The sequence below is a fragment of the Gasterosteus aculeatus genome, chromosome 7 (genome assembly GCF_964276395.1).
Source record: "Gasterosteus aculeatus chromosome 7, fGasAcu3.hap1.1, whole genome shotgun sequence".
Lineage (NCBI taxonomy): Eukaryota > Metazoa > Chordata > Actinopteri > Perciformes > Gasterosteidae > Gasterosteus > Gasterosteus aculeatus.
In genome coordinates, this window is record NC_135694.1 from 28,353,244 (window position 1) to 28,365,664 (window position 12,421).

At 44.1% G+C, this 12,421-nt stretch overlaps 1 protein-coding gene across 17 annotated transcripts in view; it reads right to left on the minus strand.

Moving 5' to 3' along the window:
* The window catches only part of ncam1a (neural cell adhesion molecule 1a), a 177,782-nt gene extending 165,672 nt beyond the window's left edge, over positions 1–12,110 (minus strand). For all 17 annotated transcript variants that reach the window (XM_040180410.2, XM_040180407.2, XM_078106827.1 and 14 more), the window contains exon 1: positions 11,645–12,110. In XM_040180410.2, the coding sequence (XP_040036344.1) occupies positions 11,645–11,696 (52 nt within the window). In that variant the 5' untranslated portion in view covers positions 11,697–12,110. The remainder of the gene's footprint in view (positions 1–11,644) is intronic.
* Between the last annotated feature and the right edge of the window lie 311 nt (positions 12,111–12,421).

Genomic DNA, 12,421 nt, shown 5'->3' on the forward strand with positions numbered 1-12,421 from the left:
GATGACCCCGTCACCACTTATTTTGTCTATATGCATGGGTCCGTTTTTAACAATGCAGCGGTTTGTTTATTCTCCATTCCATGAGAAATCCCTAGTATGCATTACTCTTATAGCAAGCTACAAGGGGTGTTTGTTTAAAAAAATGTTTTAAAGGGAAAAACAACCCACGCTCTTTGTCCATAATAGAAGACAGGCGGACAGGGAAATAAATCATTCAATTGTTTCTTGAATTAAGTGACCAATTTGACTTTTCCAAATAATCCAGCTTGTAACTACCCAGTCATGAAATGAAATTGCACACTGTGAGATCATCTTCACCCTGGGAATATGCCAAGCATTAATGGTTTGTAAGAGTGGGTTTGTACTCTTACAGTGCAAAAGGTTGCGCATTGGAAGCAACTCTAGCAAGTAATACAGTACATGCAAGAGATACAGGGCATGAATCGTGTACAAAAGCAGCCAACAGAAGTAATGCATGTCAGAAAACACACAGACGTGTGATAAAAGGTGATTCACTTTAACTCTTTCAAAAAAAAATGCTCCAGACTGGCCTTCATTATGGTTATTTGGGAGTTCAGCTCCAGATTTATATATTTCTTTATCTATTCAAATAGAAATTCACATGCCAGGGATCCTGCATTTACATTTTTTGAATTTTACAGAACATCCTGCAGCACAAAAATCTGCCAAATAACATGGAGGAAAACCTACGAAACAACTGTGCCAAGACTGGAGCGCCAAAAAAAGGCCATTTCTATATCACCCGTCAACATTCATGGATCAACAGAACAGTCGGTCCAACCGGGGCAGAAAGTCTCCTGGTATCCATTCTCTCATGCAGGGATCCTTTCTGACCCGAGAGCAAAATAATTGCGCAGCTACAGAACTTTGCAGTAACGGCAGCTTATTAGAGCTGCAGAGCGGCGCATTATGCAGAAACGCCTCGCAGATCAAATGAGGCAGCTGTCAGTCAGGAGAGTGGCTGTTCAAGCCCGAGACATAATCAGGCCATGAAACACATTTGACTCCTTTCAAGGAGAACATCGCTTGATTCGTGACTTCTGAGGTTTCTTTCATCTCACTCATTTAATTACTGTGAGTAATAAAAAAACTGAAGTAAGACTCTAAGAAAATATATTCTAAGAAATGTTTTAGCTCAGCAAAGAGAAGAGAGGCCCGCATTGATCAGACAACTGAATGATGTACAGGAAGTCCTACCGGACAACCCCATCGCTCTTTCGTCAAATCAAGAAATTAAAGGTCTACAAGACGTGTAGCCATGTCGAACAACATCTCTGGGCTCGCTGAGCTTTTACTACATGAAATGGGGCTCCAGCGACCGAAAGGGAAACAATGAGCCCAGAAGGTGAAGATCCCTGCCGACTCAGTGGTTCTTCCTTGACAACACTTTGCATTGTGTCCCGCCTCCATCATCCTCCACCCCTCCTCCCGCCTGCCGCCCTCCACCTTTGTCTGCCTCCCCGGCACACAGTGAGCCTCTCCTGGCGCTTTTCTTCGACAATGCAGTTAGTGTGAAAGCCTAATAAATTACAGACCTCTCTTGATCTCATCAAATGCAGCAGCCTGACCATAAACGCATAATGGAAAGGACCCTCGGAGGGGTTACAGCCGGGTCAAGTCGCTGGGATTGTCTTCACATTTCAAATGTAATTGGCTGTGCTTTCTTTATCTTAAAATATCGAAAAATATTCAAAAGAGAGCTGCCATATCTTTTTTTTTTCTAATGCATTTCCACGGTCTCTGTCAAAAGTAATAGCAACAGGGTACTGAGAGTGGTATGAGGAAAGAATATCAGCATGGAAATCTTGGTGCACATTTTAGGGGATATTTTGAAGTGAGGTTTTTGGAATATGTGGCTTAGATTGTGAAGGAAAGCACAGTAGCTCGACTGCTCACTCCAAATATTCTTTCACAGTTTCTCTGCAAATCAATTTCCAAACTGAATTCAGATCTTAAATCTGCACAAGAACAAAATGCACAGAACATGAATAATGAATTGCAAGTAACATACTTGGTGTATATAGTATTGCATTTACTTGGTTTCTTAATGCGTTCACACAGATTCCCACATCAATATTTGTTTAGTCCCATATGTTGCCCCTGAGGCTTGGTGCAGTACACTCAATTATTGAAAAGTAGTTCACCATGTAGATTATATTTTAATTTAAATGTTGAACACTGACAGATCTCATCCCACTTTTAACTATTGTAAAAATGTATGCCTTTATTTCCAAGGATATTTTATTTTAAAAGTAGATATATTCAAGTTGATTTTAGGGGATTTTTTTGATTTTACCTTTTATGCCCCTGCAATGTTAGAGGTTTAGAGTTTAGCGGTTAGAGACTGTATTCAAGTTCACTTTGTTTCACTTACGGCTACACACCTGAGCACCTTGATGGCGTTGTCCTGCAACCACCTGCTACCAGCCCGACGCAAAAACACCATCTATTTTGATCAGTCTGACCTCATCAATGTTCACATGTGACTTCCACATGGACAGCAGCAGGGGGGCTCTGCTCGTGTGCAGCTGACATATTAGATTGTGGGCAAGATTTTACCAGTTAATTCGATGATATTTGATCAAACGCTCCACAGAGTCTCTGTGCTGCAGCCGCTGCCAAATCAACAGCGCTCAGATGTGTCTGTGTTCTCTCGTTTCCATAGCGTTACCTCCCAGCCAATTTCACAGCGATGTCCTTAGAGGGAATTGAATACGGTGAATTAAAAACACAAACATGCACGCATGCACACGCGCACACACACACACACACACACACACACACACACACTGTGTTATAATTGCTGCACCTTTGCCTTTGTGGAAAACAGCAACAAGGAAACAAAGGATGTCATCTCTGAGGCAGTTTAGCCCTTTCTGAATAGAAAACACAGAAATATTAACCCAGTATCATTTTATTCGACCACAAATGAATATTCTCACACTTACTATTTGAAATGATGTTTTTTCCTGACAGCTGAATCCACTACTTGTTCTTGAGTTTTACGTTTCTGCAGACCGAGCTATTTGCATGCAAGGCCAGGCCGAGTAAAAAAAAAAGCTCCACTAGGCTTAAATAAGAACTGTGGTCTCAGCTTCCACATAGCCACAGTTTCATTTAAGATTAAACTAAATCTAAAAACATGATTTAAATATCTGGGACTTTGCAGCTCGGCAAAACTGTCCGTGTTTGTGCCACGTGAGCTTGTGAACGGTACTCGGGGAAACATGTTGTTGTGGACTTTTGCTGGCATGGCCTGAAAACACCACGGAGCCTCAGAGGATGCGCGCCTCAAGAATGTGCTCGCTGACAATGATGCCAATTTAGAAAGTAAACAAGTCCACAGAATACTGCGCAGGCTGCACATTGTGCCCTGTTCTCATCTCCCAGAAGATGCACTTGTTTTTTTCCCTTGGTTTTTCTTTTTATGTTCTTCCCACAAAGGCTGGGACGACTTGGCACCTGCGGAAGCCCACCAATCACAGTGTTCCGGGCATGAGCTAACGACCATTGCTAGGCATTACATCATGATGATGAGTCACTTCCTGGGATTAAGACTCAGCAAAACGCTGAACCAAATACACCGCGGCTTAGCCTTCCGCGGGACAGCGCGGTAAAGGTAAAGCGATGATTTCGGATTGGGGAGTCCGTCTTTATGGACAGACGCGGTTTAACAAAGACGCAAGAATAATCCTCACGGTGATCTCAGAGCTCCAGCAGTTAAATTGTGTCCGACAACTCCAGCTCAGGTAAACTCTAAGTGCCGGCAGTACAGGAACGCTTTTAAGCAGCAGTCCCAAACCCGAAGTCGTGCCAACAACAAAAAGAACACTGCACGAAGCCACCTACACTAAATATCAGAGGTAAGCAGAAAATTGAGATCACATGGTTGCCGTCTCCCAAAGCTTTAACACAATTCAACAAGCTTCTGGATTGCTCACACAATATGATGCAAAATTTGTACAATTACAGTAAACTAGTTATATGTATGTAAGTATAATGTTGCAAACTGAATGAAATGAATACCTTAGATAGTGTTGACTTAATGGCTGGGATAATAGCCCAGCTTTGCAGAACACATTGGCTGCAGTCCATTTAGCAAATCTCTCATAGCAGGAAGGGCAGGACAACACATTTTAATGGAGTGCAAAATACAGCCCAACCAATGATACAGCTTATTAACTATATGCTGTGAGAATTGGCATAAACTGACATGGCATACTGTTGGTAACTGACTAACTAAAAAGGTGGACTAGAATAAAGTTAATATCATGTCATGCAAGTGCAACAGCAGAAACATGTTATGTTGGTATCTGATGGAATAACCGACAGATTTGTTTTCTATACAGTTAATAGAAGATATTTCCTCTTTTCTCAGCAACTGGTTAAGCGTAACTTGTGGCTCTTACTATTTCACAGTAAAGCCCATTTCGCCATGCCATTACCTTCACTCAATCCTACTTCAAAAAAAGAAGTTAGCCTTTCATTGGCTGATCAGGCGCTCACTCATTTATCCCGGGATGTGGGACCAAAAATAAGCAATGAAGTGCACTCCAAAACCCAACTGGCATAGCGCTGGTCCATGTTGGATGCACACTATTTCAATTCAGCACACAAGTGGCACATGCTGCTTTACTGACCTGAATAGAGGAGGCATTTGAAACAAGTCAACAAAAACAAAACAACACATATAGGCCAAAAGCAGAGTACTAGAGTGTTGATGCTCGACCTGAGCCTGGTGAGGAGAGGCGGTTCAGGGTGAATTTGGCCAACGGGGGCTTGAAGTTGTTTTTAGTAAAAACATGGTATTTAAGTGGTGGACTTACAGAGTGTGTGATTTCAGCTCTTCATCAGTGCTTTCAATTCAAATAGGGATACACAATTACAAAGCATTGTGTGGAAAACAAGACCGACAATTCTCTTTGTGAACAACAGGTGTGCAAAAAAAAAAATAGCTGCCTCTCAAGATGGTTTGAAAAGCAGGATTTCCAGGTAGAAAACCTCCCACCACTTTGGAGACAAATAAAGCAGGTGTGATATTGGCTAGACTGCTAAAATCCTGAAACAAACAGCCTTAAATTGCCTTAAACCTTTACCTCAATGAGTCCCTAAGCTGCAGCGCCAGTGAAAAAGCCAAAAAAATGACGGAACTGGCACTATCCATCTCAGTGGAAGACACGCAAACACCACGCAAGAGCTGTGTTGACAATTACATTGCCAGAAAGTCAATGCAACCGATTCGCACTGAGGACGGATGATGATGCTCAGAGAGGTGGTGACTAAATATCTGCGGAATAGCCTGGAGCGTTGTCTGGTTCCTGTTCTGACAACGCTGCGCGTTATTCTGGGTACAGAAATACATTTTTGGAGGGTGTCATCCAACCTGTTTCTATGATATGTGAAACAGTAACCAAGGGCCAAGAATTGGTTGCCAATATCTCAAAATGGGCGCCATTAGCCACCTGGCTAAGGTGCCGGTGCCGTGCCCCGCATTGTTCTCAGCAGCTCAGACATCTACATTGAAGGCGAGGTGGACTACACCGGTGTGTGTGCTCGGGCTGTTTGTACCTGTGGATCAGGAGCGAGTTAAGTCCAGGCTCGAACGGCGGACATACCTCGCCGTGGGCGGAAGTGGCTGTCGGAAGGGACTCTGAGACCCGTTGTAGACGCGACGGGAAAAGTCAGGGGGTCACAAGCAATGTTGACTTTTCCCACATCGTAACCGGCAAGCGCAGCATATGCAACACAGACAGAAGCACCAAAGGCATTGCAGCCAGGATGGACCGAGCGAGGAAGTGTTTTATAACAGTGCACAATGTCTACCAGCAAATTTCGAGACGCATAGCTTCGCATCACCATGTGCGGTAAGCATCAGCATGAACAATCTACAGGAAGATGATATTGCTTTTCATGGTCATCAAAGGCTCAGTTGAACTAAAAAGGGACAATTAGGCACAAAGCAAACATTTCCAGTGATTCATCTTTAAGAATGCAAATCATTCCCGTGCTGTCATGTGTGCGCTGGAAACCGGTAAATTAAAAGCATCACTTGTCCCACTGGAGTATTGTGACAAGAAAACTCAGAAGTCTCTTTGACTTTTACAGACAGAAATACCATCTGTTCACCAGTGTAGTCCTGAGAGAAGTAAGTTAGAATAGTAAGTTAGAATATAAATAACACCAGCCCTGCGCTAACAATAAAGAAAACTGGAACATCTATACAAACAGGATCCATTCCAAATAAAAATCTGTGCTTGTAGTTCTCGAGGCAGGTCAATGAGGGAAGAGACATCATGCTAGGATTCCATTAAGCGGTGAAGAACCCATTGTCGCCTAGGTCATCCTCGCCAGACTTCACTAAAAACACAGCTCAGAAAGAAGGATACATCTAAAACAAAGGAATGCAACGCTGGACGCCAAAGTGGGCCGTGCATGGGCACTGTGCATGTTCTGAGTAGGAGAACACGGTGGTGTTAGGAGAGTGTCGAGTGCCACAGCAGACAGGGGTCCAAAGGCTTGGAATCAGAAGCACTCCCAGGGATGTTTTATCTTGCTCATTGTCAACATCAAGCACAGATTTTACCTTCTTTTGTTTCAGACTGCATCAGAAAATGCTACAAATTCACCCTGCTGAGATGCTTGATCTTCTTTGAAGAGAAATTAGGAGCTATTTAGAGCATGAGCCGCGTTCAGTTCAACCAGACGGAATCGACCGGAACATGGGGAGTCTGACTAGCTTTCAGTAAAACCGGCAATTTTCACACTTTTTGAGAATTTGAACGGGCGGACAAGCACATAATCATCAAATTAGGAGCCCCAAAGAAACAACACTGAAGTCATACATGTTTAAATGCCATGACAACCACAAGACGTTGCATTCACTTGGGTTGTGCAACTCTTATTAATTAAAAAGATTTATTAAACAAAAATGCCGCGTAATATGCTTGAAAGTTTCTCTTATGGTTAAATAATCTGATTGATTTGGCTGGTCAGTTGAAAACAAGCTTGGTAATTGATAGAAAAATATCAGAGTACCTAGTTAGCACATTAGAAAATACATACATTTGTAATTATGTTTAACATGGTAGACCACCAATGAGAGCAAAAATCTTTAAATGTTTTTCAAATGCAACACTGCGACATGAGAATTCCTACAGAAAATGTATTTCGTTTTAATGGATTTTGAGGTTGAAGTGCCCTGAGCTTAATCCAAGTCAAAGAGTGTGTCGGTTACCAATTCTGCACTTCCGCACATATTGAGTTCGGCAAAAGAAACTCTATCAAGGGGTGGAGCACTGAAGAGGAGGGGGGGAGGGGGGAGGGGGCAGGCCCCATTCTGAAAAAACGGGCCCATCTCCTTGTTTTTCTTCCCCTTTCTCCCCCAACACTCAGTTCTCTATAGGACGCCTTCATTGCTCACACAATACAAATCACTGGTCTCCATTCATGCACTGATTAATATGCAAAGACAGCCCGTCCTCATCCAACAGTCAGGAGAGGAGAAATATAAAAGCCAGCCGAGTCATTTTGAACCCATCTGTTTTTGGAACTGTCGCGCTTTTTGATTTAGCATAACAAAGCACTGTGAAGTATTTGGATAATGCATCATAATCTCATTTGATAATTGTTTTACCTTCATATGACGTTGTATCAACTGATGACATTATGGCTGATCCGCATTCGTTCTCTGATCTGCATTCATTCTTGTCATGATAATACATTTTAAGTATTAGAATTTAGCCAATCTGGGATTAGAACTAAAAACATGTTTAAACAATACACAAAAAAATACTGAGTAGAATAGGAAGCAACAAAATATGTAAAGGAGTAACGAATGCCCAGTAGAACGTGTAACTGAAAACAGTTACGACTCACAAAGAAATCACTTGTTGATGCTACTTTTTGACCGTATAAAACGTGTGCAGTTGTGGTATGCAGTTTATGTCTGAATAAAAGCCCAAACTGAGTTCAGCCTGTAATCTGAGTAGTGGACAATCTAAACAATACATTGGTACAACATGTGTACGTCACTTTGGACGCAGCATAGATTGTGTTACCACTACAGAGCAAAGTTACAGTTTTATTCTCAGCACAGACTAAAAAACGCCTTATAATTTCCCCTTGTTTGGCTGCTTTTTCCAGTTCCCCGAAGTCAAAAATAGCCTGTATTATTTTCATAGTGGCTTTGAACTCACCACAGCAGTTAAAGTCCCACATGTGAGCCATTTAGGAATTGTGTATTTTTTTTCCCTCCCTCTAAATTTTAAGTTGAACTTCTTTTTCTCTTTTTGAAGTTCAGCTCTGCGCTGTGCGGGTAGTTTTACTGTATATCTAAAGGATCATTATATCAAACTTACAGTGCACATGTCTTATGACTCAAAAGGGCAGATGCTGCTCTGCTTTTTAACAAAGTGTCTCGAGTTTCCAAAAAACTGCATAAATGCAACTGCAGGTGCACGGTGAAAACTGGGTGGTTGAACAACACAACAAAAAAAAACACAATTAAGGAAGTCCAGTGTGAGTAATGGGCGTATGACACCAAAAGACCGTCAGACACCAAAAGACTGCAGGCGCTTCTCTTGCACTGCTCTTTGTTTTACGAGGGCTGTGGTCGAGCCTCCAAAGAAAGTCTTTAGTCATCTAACACTCAAACGGTTTGTCGACTAAACAATTAGGAAATGAGTTTCTCACCAAAGAATCCCACTATAGCACAACTTTTGTGTGCCCCAGAGCTGTGTCAATAAAGTCGCTTGGAAATAAGACATTCAGCATGAAGATGTAAAAATAACCGAAAACAACTGAAGACATCTAAATCAACAAGACAAAAGCGACCGATTGAACCGCTGGCTTTGTCTTTGGCGCATTGATTGCCTACGTTGGTGGAAGAACGCACAACGATGTGTAGATAACTTTTCTTCAGCCACCATGTGAGATAAGTTGCTTCATCATAGCATGAACACAACTCTGGAAAGTTGTCCCAGTGAGCCCCATGTTATCCACCGACTAACCATCGGATTCAACCTCTCGCCAAGAATGAAGAAATTTCCCAAACTCTGGCCAACAGTCTAGAATTGTATAGTGGAAATAATAGGCGGGCATCAGCAGTCGCCGAGCGCCAGCTCTCCGCAAACCTTCAACTGTTAATAACTTCACGTCCTTCAAAGGAGGCCCTCTCATTTGAACCCTGGAACAGGCGTGACGAACAGTTTTGTCTCTCTGATTAGCCCCCGTCACCTTACACTCTTTCAGGTTGCAGAATGATGACTTTGGATATGGCAGATCACTCCCAACAGAACAAGGCCAGAACTGGTAATAAAAGCTAGACTCAATCCATCTGGCTTCAGACGGACCAAGACAAGAAAGGCCACAGTCCGTCACCCCTGCTAAAATCCTATTCCATTAAATATGGCCGTTATTCAATACCCTTTTTAAAAGGTGGTGTACTCTTCCCATGCTAATGTTCTTGACTAGACTCAAAATTGTATCCCCATTGACCTGGAACAGGAACTGGAAATCAATACATGTAATTAAATTACTCAGCCTTCCAGCTGTGATATCGTCATTACCCTTTTAATAAACCCCAGCCTATCAAATAATGTGATCAATTTCTTCTATTGCAAAAGAGCAGAGCTGAAGCTCTGTTGTCTAATCAGCTCCCTTTTGATTCCTTTGACTTTTCCTCCCGTATGACGTGCAGAGAATTGCGGGGGAGGCAGAATATTCCAGCGGCATCGGGAATCACAGAAAAAGAATTACATCCCAATTGTACTCGGTACGGTGACGGGTTGACACTGGGTTTTTGAGTGAGAGGTGGAAGGCAGCAAAGGTTTGATTCGAAAATACCTTGAAAGTATTTCAAAACTGTAAAACAGAATTTAAAAAAACAATGTGTATTCCTCCAACGGTCCAAGTTTTTGTGCATAGGACACATTAGATCCTGACCATGCCAACTATATCGGCTCAGTTTTAGCTAATCAGCAGTACCGGATGTTCAAAGGTTCGTCCACCAGAGGGTAATAGTTTATTTTTAAACTTAAGTGTCAAGCTCAGTGGGCTTAATATATTGGTCACAATTCCTTAATAACAAATGAGCCCTTGGTGTGTCATCCATCTATCGCCTATTGAATATTTAACTCAAATAGGAAATGGATAAAATCCAAAACCTGAGGTTAGAGTAATCATCCTTGAATATTGGCACAATGTTGAAAACTATTTTTTTAGCATTAAATCGAGCCATTCTTCCCCTTTCCAAGGAACCCGAAGGGTCCTCAAACTCCACTTGGAGACACAGTTGCAGTCTAAAGGGGGCAGATGCAGGGAGGGAAGGGGAATATAAGAAGCGGCAGCGGTGGGGGTTGAGGGAGAAATGCCCCCCCCCCCCCCCCCCCCCCCCCCCCCCGCCCACCTCCTATATAACCGTGGGAGCGCTTGGATTGGATTCTATTGTATACATTGAATGACTATTCACTCGTCCTCAATGGATGACGAATTCCCTCCCGACCTTTACGAGCCAAATTAAATTTAAAAAAAGAATCCGATCAAATGAGCCCGGCGGGCTGTCAACGTCATTCGGCTCCTCGAGGCGCACTGCGCTATGAAGTTAGAAACTAACAACAACAACATAAAACACGCGCAGGTTATGTGACGCGGAGAAGGTCGGAGGCTGTTAACCTGCACGCGCAGACTGGTGGTAAACTGGAACGTAAACGCACGGCAACGTTTCCGTGCCAAAATCCGGTGACGGCCGTGCGCGAGCGCATCGATCACGCCGATAGAGTTCGAGCGCGTGCTTGTGAGGAAAACCACCATTTGACCACTTGTTTTTTTTATATGTTACGACTGAAACAAAGCATCTCTGCAAAGAGCGAGCGACGCTCCTGCCCCCCTCACCCCCCACCACCACCACCACCACCTCCAGCCCCCCCGTGTGCGTCACGGCCGACCCTGCAGAAGTGGGAAGGCAGAGGTGCGCCGTTCAGTTTGGGGGGTTATTTCACATTTGGAGCGTGCGACGGTGGCTTTACGCACAACCGAAAAGAGTGGAAGCTCTATCTGCTGGCTCGAGGAGGGGGGTTGGGGGTGGGGGGCACAGAAGCGAGAATCCCTGCATCATCACCAGTCCCAATCACAGCCAAGATCCACGGACCTTTACCCGCACAAATGAACTCGGGAGTCCAACACGGACCAACAAATACACGCGTGAATAAACAGCCACAAGGAGCAGCGCGCGCGGGACCTTCGTGCGATCCTCTGAACGAAGCGGAGCGAACCTGTTCCTTAACTCGGGTTATAAAGCCCGACACGCTCCTCTGTGGTGCGCGATAGCCTATATATATATATATATTTTTTTTTAACACATTAAAGAGGCGTCGCGGCGTCGTATCTCGACGCATGGTGCATCTCTAAAGGGCGACGACACTCGCGCTTCTCACGAGAGAAACTTTTGGTAGAAATCCTGCCGGTCCGACCTGACGCCCCCCGTCCGGAGTCAGCGGCGAGGATGCTGCCGGCGGGACCCGGAGGATGCTGCTCCGGAGTCAGGGCAGCTCGGCCTTGCATTGCACAGATTTCTTTTTTTTTGAGGGGGGGGGTCATCCTTTCGAATAATAAATACACGTCTCACCTGCACAGCCGGCGAACAGCAATCCCCAGACGAGGTCCCGTATTTGAAGCATTGTAATGTGTCACAGATATTCTCCTTCGAAGAGCAGACGCGCTTTTTTGGGGGGGGGGAGAAAAAAACAAGCGAGGTGTCTCTACTGAGCAGAGGAGATGGAGGAGGGGGGCGGATGTAGAGAGGAGGGGGGGAGAAGAGGTAAAGAGAGACGTTCTCAGGGACGACAACTGCTACCGGACGGGATTTTGGTCCTTGTCGCTTCCCGTGTTCACGGCACAATGAGTGACAAGCAGCAGCCGTAGCACGCACTCACACGCGCTCATCCACTGCGTGGCCACCGACACGAATTACTCCGCCCGGGTAGGCAATACCCCCACGCGCCCACACACACGCGAGGGAGAGAGGGAGAGACAGAGAGAGAGAGAGAGGGGGGGGAGAGAGATGGAGAGATATGGAGAGGGAAGGAGATGGAGAGGGAGGCGCAGGCACACACGCACGCACAAGAGGGGGCGGGCCGAACAAAGTAGTGCGCAGAGCTGACAGTTAGACAGCAGATGGTCACCAGAGGCTCTAATTCGGATTACTGAGTTTGTAACCAGCTAACTGGGGTTTAGAGACACATGGTGCAAGATAATTATTCTGAACAGTGAACCACTTAATGTGTAGTTAAAAAAAAATAGAAATGTTTAGTATATTTAGCAATTATGTAAATATTTGCAATTTGTTTCCGCTGAAATACTTGATATAAAAAAAGCACGTTTAAAAAAATGCATTTGCTTAAAT